Source organism: Mercurialis annua, linkage group LG1-X (genome assembly GCF_937616625.2).
Source record: "Mercurialis annua linkage group LG1-X, ddMerAnnu1.2, whole genome shotgun sequence".
Classification (NCBI taxonomy): domain Eukaryota; kingdom Viridiplantae; phylum Streptophyta; class Magnoliopsida; order Malpighiales; family Euphorbiaceae; genus Mercurialis; species Mercurialis annua.
Genome location: NC_065570.1, coordinates 72669865 through 72682868, shown reverse-complemented (window position 1 = coordinate 72682868; position 13004 = coordinate 72669865). Strand labels below are relative to the sequence as shown.

The 13004-nt window shown below is 31.3% G+C and overlaps 1 protein-coding gene across 1 annotated transcript; it reads left to right on the top strand.

Moving 5' to 3' along the window:
* Positions 1-4964: 4964 nt before the first annotated feature.
* On the top strand, positions 4965-6605 carry LOC126668832 (expansin-A11). The gene is made up of 3 exons (XM_050362072.2): positions 4965-5185; positions 5289-5610; positions 6045-6605. The coding sequence occupies exons 1-3, from the start codon at positions 5041-5043 to the stop codon at positions 6349-6351; spliced, it is 774 nt and encodes a 257-aa protein (XP_050218029.1). The 5' UTR covers positions 4965-5040; the 3' UTR covers positions 6352-6605.
* Positions 6606-13004: the final 6399 nt, after the last annotated feature.

Sequence of the window (13004 nt, the reverse complement as noted above, 5' to 3'; positions counted from 1 at the left end):
TTTCTGTTTTTGGACATAGTGCTTATTATTCTTTCCCCCTCCAGTCACTAATTTTATGAATTTGTCATAACATTGTGCTTTTGGTTTCATGCGGTCATCTTCAAGTAGGGTGTAAGTGATTTGTGAGCTATCCGGGGTTGATTTCAAATTGACTCGATATAATTTGAGTTTATCTTATCTAATTTTACCGTTTTACTCATATATTATACTAATAGTTATAGTTTCTTGTACAAAAATTCTTCTCACTATATTATTATCTTTAAAAAGTTGTTTTATCAACTTTTTTGATCAAGCTTGATATTAAGGCTCTAACTTGATTTGAATTTATAAAAATTTGACAAAATTTTCAAGCTCGATGTTGAGATTAAAGTTCAAGCTCGAACTTAGTTAGACCTGAGTTCGAGTTTGATTATGCAATTCTATTTTATTACATCTTTGGCTGCATGTACCAATACGCTTGCACTCAGTAAGTTGGTTATATAATTTCTCCTTTAGAACTCTTAAAATTTAAATGTAACAATTACTTGTTATTTAACAACGAATCTACTTATTTTTAAATAGGTAATGCTTCCTTTTGATTTCACTGTTTTACAAAATGTAATCAGTCTTTTATATATTTTTTGTGTTATAGTAACAGATTTGTGAATATTTTTTTATTGCATACCGATATTTAACAAATATTTTAATTTTTACAAATTTGAAAGATAATTTTGTGGTTGGAATTTTGTAAATTCTTTTTAAATATGAAATAATATTTCTTTATTTCCTATAATTTATTTTTTCTTTTTACACTTTTTAACTGGATTTTTTTATTAAAATGTATATCTAACGTGGTTAAACATTTTAATATTTCATTAAAATAATGATAAAATTATAGTAATAAATTTGTTCACCATCATTTAATGAGGAGTTAAAATGTGATTTCATTTACTTTACAGAATAGTGCTCATTATTCTTTCCCCTCATAATTTCTCTGTTTGGTTATGGCAAAAAAAAAAAAAAACCAAAAAAGAGTATGTTTGGTTCACTAATTCTACATGTTCCAATTCTGATCGTTCTTTCCCTACTGCCAATAGACTACTTGCATGAATCGGTTATTCATGTCAGGTAAGCAACTGATCCACTTTTGTTAAATTTTAGGGCATTTTCAACCCAACTCTAAAAAAGAGTTGGGTCTCACCATTTAGAACTGGCCAACTTCAATTCAATTTTAATTTTTTTTTTTAGAGCTTTGAATAGTAAACTCTACATGTAGAGTTTTACTATTCAAAACTCTATAAGGATTAGTTTGTTTTTTTTTCATTTTTATAAATTATATGTTTAATTCATTAGTTTTAATTTATACATGGCCTAATCACTTAATAGTCCTCCATCTTTAGATTTTTTTTTCAACCCTAAATTGAAATTTTTTATAGTTTTGATTTTAAAAAGTTACTGGATATAATTTTAGGAAGAATGATTTTTTTACATTAATAATAATATTAGTGTTTAATTAGAATATAGATTAAAAATGAAAGATTAGTTTAAAGTTCTTTTCATGTGAAAATAGATCAATTTAATACTTTGGGATAAAATTGAAAAAGAATCTAAAGGTGGGGGGGTTCTGAGAGAATTTTCCTACGTCAGGATGCAGTTGAAAAAAAGTTTAAAGGTGAGGGGCTTCTGAGTGATTAGGCCTTTATACAATTATGTTCTTTGATAAAATAGTATATTTAAATATTATAATTTATACTTTTATTATAATATTTTTTTATAACTTTTAATAAAATTAAATAATAAAAACCGCATATACTATAAATTAATAATATATAAAATCAACAAAAAATATTTTAATAAATAATACAAACAATTATAAAAATAACAACAATAAAAATAATAATAATAAAAATTAACAATATTACTACTACTACTAATAATAAAACTATATGTTTTACTATTGATAAAAATTATATGTTTTTAATTCTAGGATGAATATGTAAAATAAATTTCAATTTGAGCTAAGTTGTTAAAATAATAAAATAGTGTAGTTTTAAAATACTATTTTAGAGTTAGAGATAAAGTTTGTGATTGGAGAGAAAATATAGAATTTTAAATTTAGAGTGAATTGGAGATGGCCTTATAAAAAATTACTCTTTTCCTCCTTAATTCGCATTTGCCAATCGACTAATTTCCATTTGTGCAATCAATGCTTCTATTTTATGCAACTCTAATTATAGTAAAGAAACTAAATATTTACATTCCACTAGTACAATTTGACAAAATAAATATGTAACTTCTCATATACTTTATTCATTCCAAATGATGGTGTCGTTTGGATAAAAATAAAAATTAAAAAGCCGTCACATTTTAAAACATAGAATATCTCATCTGCTGATAGATAAAAGTAGCTATATTGTTTTTCTCATTTTATCTCTGAAAATGATGATTTTGTAAATTGTATTTAGAGTTTTAGTTATTAATTTTACAAAGAGATAAAGAGTAAAAAAAATCATGCAAGCATTAAAATCCTGATCTGGAATTCTAAAATAGAACCAATAAAAATAGTGTGTCCACAATTTAATAGGAAAGAGAGACTAGTTAAGTTGGTTAAAATTAATTTTTTTTATTTTTTTTATTAATTTATCCTTTCATAATTTTAAGTGTAAGTAATATACTAATGATTATATTTTTTTATTGTTGTATTAGGATATAAAGTAATTAATAAATAAAAATTCTAATTTAAAAATCGCGTATGACTATTTTAGTTTTTTAATTGGTTGGGGCATGTCCTTCGTTTATGTACTGACTGATCCTTCGTTTATGTACTGACTGATCAATCAGCTTTTGATTAGTAAAACTTTTTATTTCAAAAAAAAAATCGCATATCAAATATATAAGATGATTCATAATTTAAAATGCTAAAAATAATAAATAACCTATCAATTCAAAATAAAAGTACCTATTGTTCTTATTTATCTGTCTTGAAAAATAAATACTCTTACTATAGATTCTTGTGGGTTGACCCAACTCGGCAATATTCTTCCCATCTTAGTAAAATTGAGATTTTTTTACTCATTATTTAAAAAAATTAATGATTTAATTTTTATATTAAAAGTTACGTCCTTTTCTTTTTCTAAATGCATTATCAAAGAGGGTAAAAAATTAATATAAAAGTACTCTATAAATAAAAATTATAATCAGAACAAACATTAAAAGAAAAAGTTATTTTCAGTTAAATGGAGAGGGAGGGATAACTCATGAGACAGACAGTCATGGGATGTTGGCTTAATTGTATAAGCAAATTTGTATAGAAACTGACAATCTTGACTGCTTATTAATCATCTTTATCAATTTTAATTTCCTTTAAATGTGAGACACAAGTTTGGCTTGTCATATGCTATATCACCTGATACCAATTTGAGCCATCATGATCACTGTTTTAAAAGCAGAACCAGTGACCTATTTGTGTGGCCATCATTCCACAATTCAACCGGTTCAATCAGTTTAACTACTGTTGAACCGTTTGAATGAAAATAAATATATTTTTTAATTTAATATAATTTGTATATATTTAAGTTTTTAGAATAGTAACATATTATCTCAAAAAAAAAAAAAGAATAGTAACATATTATATGTAAATTTTGTAGCTTCAAAAAAACTTATAACTTGAAAACTAATTGATTTTTATAGTTCAACCAGTTTTAATAATTTATCGAATTGTATGATTTTTCCGATTCAGCATAATTGAAACGTATTTAATTTTCTTAAGATGGAATTGAACCGTAGCGATCTTTAATTTGTGGTGAACCGATCAAATTTAGTTGTTCCGATCTGATTCTTAAAACATTTATGAATGATGATGATATCGTGATAAAGATATCTAGATAATGGAGCAATCGACTGTAAGTAGATTCAGCATAGTTGTTCCGGTTGGAATTTGGATTATATTTTGAATTCTGAAATGAACCAAACTGAATTGATTTCTGGTTTATGATTGAACCAGTTGGTTTGGTCCAGTTTTTAAAACACTGCGGATGATTTCATAATTGAGATATCAAGACAATGGAGCAACCAACGGTGAGGATGGAGATGCAACAGCAACTGATCTATACCTTATGTCATGAGATTGCAGCAGGAAGCGAATCACCGTCAAATGGATCATGTGCAAGAGGAACATAAATTAATGATGCCAATGTCTGATAAGCATTGCCATGTGAAACAGCCTGATTTGATATAAAAACCAAATATTCTACTGATCCGAAAACCAGCAGCTGCTGAGGTTTTATGTTCAGATAAGAACAAGAAGCGGCACATTAAAAGAAAACTCAAAAAAAGATAGGAATTGGGCTTTTATGAGTTTCATGTTTTCACGGCTCTGTATTGGGAAATGCCATGTGGTGGGCTATGCAATCACACTGTAAGAGAACGTGGGAATAATTGAATTATGGTCAGAATTCGTCACTCTTGCAGACCATAATTTAATTCAATTTAAAGAATTCTTTTAGGTGTATGCACTATTCGGATGTAACCGAATGAATTGACAAACCCAAATTTTAATTAGGTTAGATCTTTGGTTAATTCAATTCGGTTATAGTTTGTAATTTTAAAAAGTTTAGTTAGTTCGATTTCTGGTGTGAAAGTTTTAAATTAATCGAACCAACCAAATCATATCTATACGTAAATGGTATTTTGTAATTAAAAAAATGTATTTTAGTATTTCTTTTTAGATTTTGATACTAATTTAATTGCTCCTATAGTTATCCATCAATCAAATAATTAACCGATCAAATCGAAATATTTTGATTTCATTACAGCTCGGTTTCAATATCATTTGATTTTGATTTAAGTTAGGTAACCGAACCAACCGAGGCACACCCTAAATATTTTCATGTTTTCTCACTTGCTGCACCACATGCAAGGTTTTGTTTGCATTAATTCTGTAAGAGAGTTTGGTCCCTTATTTATAGAGGTAGCTCTGAGCTTACAAATGACAATAAATTTACATTACTCTTCTTCACTCTCAATTGTCTTTTCATTCTTATTCTGCTGCTCAGAAGAAAAATGGCAAAAATGGTCATTTTTACATTGCCAATTTTGCTGGAATTGCTCTGTTTTCTAGCTATGAATGTCGGTGCTTTTTCTCCTTCTGGTTGGACCAAGGCTCATGCTACATTTTACGGAGGAAGTGATGCTTCAGGAACTATGGGTACCAATAAACATTTCGCGTTTTATTATATTTCTGAAACTCCGGAACTCTATATTTATAATTTATTTTTATAAAAAAAATATTGTTCATGATTGATCATCAGGTGGAGCTTGTGGATATGGTAACTTGTATTCAAGTGGGTATGGCACAAGTACTGCTGCTTTAAGTACTGCATTATTCAATGAAGGAGCTTCATGTGGGCAATGTTACAAGATTATGTGTGATTATCAAGCTGATTCAAGATGGTGCATTAAAGGATCGTCTGTGACCATCACTGCAACTAATTTCTGCCCTCCTAATTTTGCTCTTGCAAACAACAATGGTGGCTGGTGTAACCCTCCGCTACAACATTTTGATATGGCTCAACCTGCTTGGGAAAAGATTGGCATTTACAGAGGCGGCATTGTCCCTGTTTTGTTCCAAAGGTACTACTCATTTTACTCCATTTCTTGCATCCATTTTGTAATGCTCCTGCTGTAAATGAATTGGGACAATCGCGGGTTATTCGAGGTCGATTAGTAAAAAAATTGAGAGATCGATTTGAACAATTTGAGTTGAGCTCGAGCTACACGTGTTTAATTCCGAGTTAGGCTCGAATATAAGATAAAGAGACACACGAGGCTAGTGTTGTTCGATTCCAAACTTAAAAATTTAAGTATACTCAAACTAGAGGTCGAGTTTTTATAACACGTCCGAATCTAGGTGTACATTCAAACCAAAACTCGAGCTTTTCTAACACGTTCGAATTTACGTGTACGTTCAAACCAGAGCTCGAGCATTTATAACATCTTGAGATTTTCGATCTAAAATGTTACAAATTTACGAAAAATCTAATGTTGTGAGATGAATGACACTACAGGGTTCCGTGCGTGAAAAGAGGTGGAGTAAGATTTAGCATCAACGGAAGAGACTATTTTGAGCTAGTGTTGATCAGCAACGTGGGCGGAGCAGGATCCATCCAATCTGTATCAATCAAGGGCTCAAAAACAGGGTGGATGCCTATGTCCAGAAATTGGGGATCTAACTGGCAATCAAATTCCTATCTCAACGGTCAATCTCTGTCTTTTAAGGTTACAACTACAGACGGAGTCACCAAATCTTTTCTGAACGCTGTTCCATCAAATTGGGCATTTGGTCAGACATTTTCAAGCTCACTGCAATTCTAACCAGCTTTTAAAAGTTGGTTCAGAAGGGTTTGCATTGGCTGTGGCGTGCTCATGATTTTATAATAGAGCAGCCCGCTATATTCTTTTCTTCAATGTTACTTTTAATTATTTTTGATATATTGAAATATAGTTGCACCAAAATAAGAGTCACTATGAAATTGGGGCTTAGCTTTTGTAATATGAACTTTATTTGGTTTATTTTGTGAAATTTATACTTTATGAGCTTGTAATATCAATCTTTCTTTGTTATTTAATTAATGCAGCTTCTTTGGGATATATACAGTATTCTCCTAATTATGTCAAACAGTGATAGAATGTGCATTCAAAGGCTTAAAGGAAATGTACCCCATTGTCCTAATATAATTGTGAGGTTATAGTTTCAATTTGATACCAAAATGGTGACCTAAATCTAATTTATATTTCAGGCTATGGATTTCAAATTGATGCATGCATACTCACACAATACATATTTATCTTCATATATCACATTATCATATACATCTTTCTGACCCTATTGTTTATCTAAATTTATCTAAATATTAAAGAATAAATGTAAGCTGAATTTAAGGTATTATATTAACATGAATTAAAATTTCGCTATTTAAGATAAAAAAACAGAGAATTCATAATAAATTTGAAAATATATGGATTTTTTTTTGGTATACAATAGATGAGGTGTTTGGAATGAGTGTCAACTATAAAAAAATATTTTTAAACTTTTTACATATAAATTAATTAACATTCAAGCCAAGTTGGTTTTTAATAAAAAAAAATAAAACACTAACATTTTTTTTTAACAAAGGCTAAAACACTAACATTAATTTTTAAATTGATGCATACATTACAGCTTAAATTTACGACCTTACTTAAATTATAAAAGCGCCTTACCGACTTGTATTTAGTACCAGCCGAACAAGACATGCCATTGTATGTTCTAGTTGAGTAGAAGCCGAAACTGCCGCGACGTGATGAATGTCATATAGGCAGAAGAGCAGATCAGTAGTTACAGCTCGAAAATAAATGGACCTCGTTATCCTCTTTGTTTGTTGGGAAATTTAGGTATTTACCTAAAAAACAAAAATATTTGCACTTTTTACCTCAACAAGGAAAAGTTATAAAAAATACCTCACCTTTTTTTCATATTTATGTTTTTACTCTCGGAATTAAAATAATTATAATTTTACTCCATTATCATAAAAGCAGCAGTTACATTATCATCTCGGTATCATAATTTTTTTGTAAAAATTATTTTTCGTACGTTATCATACTATTATCATTAACTCTGTCATACTATTATCATAACTTATTTTTATAAAAGCAACAGTTACATTATCATATCGTTATCACTGCATGTTATGATAACGACATGATAATATAGTGATACTGATACGATAACCAGACATTGTTTTATCATAATAGTATCATAAATATTATCATAACATTATCATATAGGTACCATAAATATTATCATCCCGGTATCATATGATAATGTTATGATAACGACATGATAATGTTATGATAACAATATGATAATCAAACATTATTTTCTGTAAACAATTGTTGGCAAAATACTGCAAGCGTACAGTGTCAACTCGTAATATAGACTGTAAAGTCCGGATATCGTACCCACAGAGAAAGCTTCTAAAGACAACCAATTAGGAGACTCGATTCGGATAGTTAAAAAGATAATTTGGATTGAAGTATGTAAATTTAAAAGATAGATTAAACAATTAAAGAATAAAGTAAACTGAGGCTGTAAATTAAATAGGATTTAAACAATAATGAGAAAGATCAGGGATTATTAATCTACTTTATGCCATTAATCTCATGGTTTATGGATTTCGTTATCAAATTGCGGTTCAGGCTGATCTAAGGCACCTATAGCTCTCTCTCAAGCCGCTACAGGTAAAAACAGTCAATTAAACAATTAATAGGCAACTACTCACTCTCGTGTTATAATTAACCTAAATAATTAATTGATTGATGTTTGTTAAGCAAACCTAAAGAACACACATTCACTAATTCACTCTCGTGTTGTTAACTCCTACGTTATTGATTACACGGTCTATTTCAATTCAACTCTCTCAAGTTACAATTAAAACACAAGCCAATAGTTTAAGTGATCAAATTAAACTAAGCATTAAGAACAGTAATTAATACGCAATTATAACAAAACCCAATAAACCAATTAATTAACAAAGCATAAATTCAATCAATAATCCCCAACGATGGGTTTAGTTACTCATGATCAAAGATAAACCAACAATATAATATATAGAATTCATAATTGATAAGATAATCAATGAAAAAGATCTCTCTGAATTATCGTACCTTAATCGCATAAAAATCCCAATATAATATTGAAGAATAAAATCCAGCTCAAAAAGTAATCAAATCGAAGAACGATGAACTAATACTGAAATAAATCTAATCTATTGTTTTTAGTCTAATACAATAGTGGTCGAACTAAGACAACCCTAATTTGGTTGTAAACACCACTATATATACCCGTTGTCAGCCTTAGATTCGTATTTTGGTGAAGTCCCGAAGTCGCCCCTTCATAATTTTAGAATCGGAATGAAAGATCAGGGTCAAAACGTAGTTTTAGACAACTCATCAGCTAGGCACGATGGGAGGCGCGTTGATTCCATCGTGCCTTAAAATCTCAGCATAAATTTCCCTAAGGCACGATGCGAGGCACGAGGCTACCATCGTGCCTTCCATCTCGCCTCCTCTTCAAGTAAGAAAACAAGCAGAGGCACGATGCGAGGCACGATGCCACCATCGTGCCTTCCATCTCGCCTTCCACCAAACATGAATAAAACTAGGGGCACGATGCGAGGCACGTTGCTTCCATCGTGCCTTCCATCTTCCCTCAGGCAAAATCTCAGAAACAGCTCTGAAACTAACTCGAAATGCTTATCCAACTCCGGTCTTGCTTAAACTTCACCGTATTGCTCCGATTAGGTCCGAAACTCCGTGAAATCTACGTGGTAGTACCTGAAACGCTCAAATAAGAAATGAGACCCAATATGCATAAAAATGATCACTAAACACACGTAAATAACTCGTAAAACAACGGTAATATAGGAGTAATTTTACTCCTATCAACAATCTTTTTTTTTCTACAATATTATGATAACTACATGATAATACAGTGATACTCATGATAATCAGAAACTATTTTTTTATAGAAAACATTTTTCTCTGTAAATGTTATGATAATGATATGATAATGCAGTGATACTCTTATGATAATCAGATGCTGTTTTTTGCAGAAAATCGTTTTTTTATGCAGAAAATCGTTTTTTTCATCATAAAATCGTTTTTATGCAGATTTTTAGATCTAAAGTTGAAAAATTCAAAAAAAAATTTATTTAGATATGAAATTAAAATAAATCGTATTTATTACCACAAATTAAGAAAAAAATCGCTTAAATTAAATATAAAAAAAACGATGAAACGATGGTGAAACGGCGGAGGAAAAATGACGGAGAGATGACGGAGCGATGGCGGAGTAATGACAGAGAGGCGGCAGAAAAATAAAGAAGTAGAAGAAATCAAAAATGGAAGAAAAAAATATTTAGGTCAAAACAATATGGAGGAGAAGAGAGAGAGAGAGCATGTGAAAGTGACATGTGAAAGTAACAGGTAGTGGTTGGGAGGCTAATAATCATCGACGGTCCTCGACCTTTACCCTTAGCTTCCGTAAACCCCCCAACCTTTCAAAAGCTTCCCTAAACCCCCCAACCTTTGTGGCGGCGCCATTCACGGTCCTTATGGACGATAATATCCCTACAAAAAAATTTGGCGGCTGGCGGCGCAAAAAAAAAAAAAATTGACGGCGCCACATCATCATAGGTCCAAAAATATTCAAAAACCCCAAAACACCCTTAATTTAACCAAATCAAAATCAAACCAAAACACCCTAGTCTAATCTAACCAAACCCAAAACAGCCTAATCAGACCATATGGCCAACAACCGCCGCCGGTCCGGCCACCACCTCCGGCCGCCACCTCCGGCCGCCACCTCGGCCGCCACCTCCGGTCGCCACCGTCTGTTCTGATCTGTTCTTCAAGAACAGATTTCACATCTGTTCTTGAAGAACAGATGTGATCTGTTCTTAGAACAGATCTGGAAATCAGATCTGTTCTAAGAACAGATCTGTTCGTCTTCTCAGACGAACCCGTCTTCTCAGTTCGTCTGAGAAGACGAACGCCGTCTTCTCAGACGAACTGAGAAGACGGGTTCTTGAACTGAACAACCATGGAGCCACCGGAGAATTACAGCAGCGGATTTGAAGAAGCGGAGAAGATTATTCTACGGTGGGATTCAACAGCATCAGAAGAAGCCAGAGAAAAAATGATATTCGAAGGAGATAGAGAAGAAGTAGATCGTTACTTAAAAGCAATTGACCAACTTTCCATTTCCGACGACCAAGATAAAGTCAACTCCGGCACCATTCAGATCGCCATGGCTCGACTTGAAGACGAGTTTCGTAATATTCTACTCAACCACACAACCCCCGTCGAGTTAGACTCACTCGCCGCGGCCGATCCGAGTTCTTCCGGCTCAGGAGCTGAGTTCCTTGTTGATCTGTTCTAAGAACAGATCTGGGTTTTCAGATCTGTTCTTAGAACAGATGGTCGCCGGAGATGACGACCGGCGACTGTACCGGCGGCGGGTGGATGGTGGATGGTGGTTTGGTTAGTTTGGTTCATTTTTTTTTTGGTTTGGTTGGATCGAATATGATTGAATTTTGGTTTGATTAGCTTATTTTAGGGGTATTTTGGGGCTTTCATTTTTTTAAAAAATTCTGACATGTCAGATGACGTGGCGCCGCCAGCCGCCAATTTTTTTTTTTTTTTATTAGGGTGTTTTCGTCCATAAGGACCGTGAATGGCGCCGCCACAAAGGTTGGGGGGTTTAGGGAAGCTTTTGAAAGGTTGGGGGGTTTACGGAAGCTAAGGGTAAAGGTCGAGGACCGTCGATGATTATTAGCCTGGTTGGGAGTAAAAAAAAAAGTTTGGAGTAAAAAATAATAAAAAGTAGGTATTATAATAAATAAAGATATGTCTTGAAGTAAAAAATAAATGGGTGATGTATTTTCTCTAACTTTTCCTTTTGAGGTAAAAGTTATAATTATTTTATAAATTAGGGTATTTTCTCTAATTTTATCTTGTTTGTATCCTTCATACTTCAGATCCAGTATGTTGCAGGTCAGGTCCAATTAAAACTACATGTCCATTTCCTGGGTAATAGATTTTAGAAGTTACTGAACTTTGTCAAAATTGCAGTTTGATAATCCAAGTTTGATTCGTTACAAAATAATTATCCTACTAGACAAACGTTTACGTCTGGTGGGTTTTAAATAAATTCTGGCTAATTTTTGTCTTCGTGGAAATAGGAATCCAAGTCACTTCTTCCTCCCTTCGCCAAGCCATATCACAATACTCTTATAGTAAAATAAATTCAAACTTTTATAAATTGCTACAATTTTATCTAAATATTTTAATTTTTTAAAACATTTTTCCAATTTTAACATTTGTTGCAATTCTATCTATTTTTTGAACCAGTTTAATCTTTCAAGCTTTCACCTCAAAACAATACTCGATCATTAGTTTTATTTGATTTTTCTGATTTTTTAGTTTCATTTTTTTTTGAATCACCAAAAAGCTACATAATATTAAGCTAGATTATAATGCTATCTTTTTTTTATTTAAAAGTTAGATGTTAAAATTTTAAAAAATGGGTTTTAATAATTACAGAATTAATTTATAAATCCAACTAAAAATCAAAATAATTAAATTAATTAGAAAAATTGACTAAAATTCCAACAAAATTATAAAATCAGATATAATTCCAAAAACAATTTCCCGCTAAATTTACAACAACTCGCAAATGTTTCAATTTATTTTACTATTGGAACTTGAGTATTTTTATTACTCGTGGTTTAACAATATGACAATGACTAATGCAAGATGCCATTAATGAAGCTGGAAAGGAGGTCGACCAAACCTTTAAAAAATGTCAGAAAACAGTTCAACCTCATCTAACATAGCAATCTTTTTAATAGCCAAAGCTTCTCTAATTAATTGATTCACTTTGCTAAATTTTTTAATCACCCTTCAATACAACTCGCACATGCAACCGATCTCCGTATACGTTACATATCTTTTTGCAACATTTCACTTCTCATGATCTGAAGTTGTTAGACTGAATACATTAGGCTTAAGAATATATCAATATAAAAATAAAATTCAAATCAAATGTGTTTGAATACAAAATACATATTTGTCCATGCTTGTATATTAGAGGTGATAATGATAAAATTAGATTATTTTAAAGTCAAGTTGATAGTAAGAGGGTTTTACTAATATTAGACAAAAAAAATTATTAGAGGAGCCACAAAAAACAGTATTTTTGATGCGAGTGCGAATGCTGGATTGGATTTTTTGAAAAAAAATAGATTACAAAACTAGATAGTATCCCTTTTTCAATTTTTTCAAGAGTTAGAGGTGTGCAATTTAAAATAATTATGGATTTAAATTTATTAGACGGATCTACGATCAATACTCATTGACTATGCTTATGAAATTCATTGCTTTTGGGCCAAATTAATGTCATTATTTGGGCATTTAAAATGGCCATG

Bases quoted from the DNA above. Each gene is read 5' to 3' on its own strand.
- LOC126668832 (XM_050362072.2), top strand. From the start codon at position 5,041: ATGGCAAAAATGGTCATTTTTACATTGCCAATTTTGCTGGAATTGCTC. The intron at 5,186-5,288 runs GTACCAATAAAC...ATTGATCATCAG, and splicing joins TGATGCTTCAGGAACTATGG to GTGGAGCTTGTGGATATGGT. The intron at 5,611-6,044 runs GTACTACTCATT...ATGACACTACAG, and splicing joins GTCCCTGTTTTGTTCCAAAG to GGTTCCGTGCGTGAAAAGAG.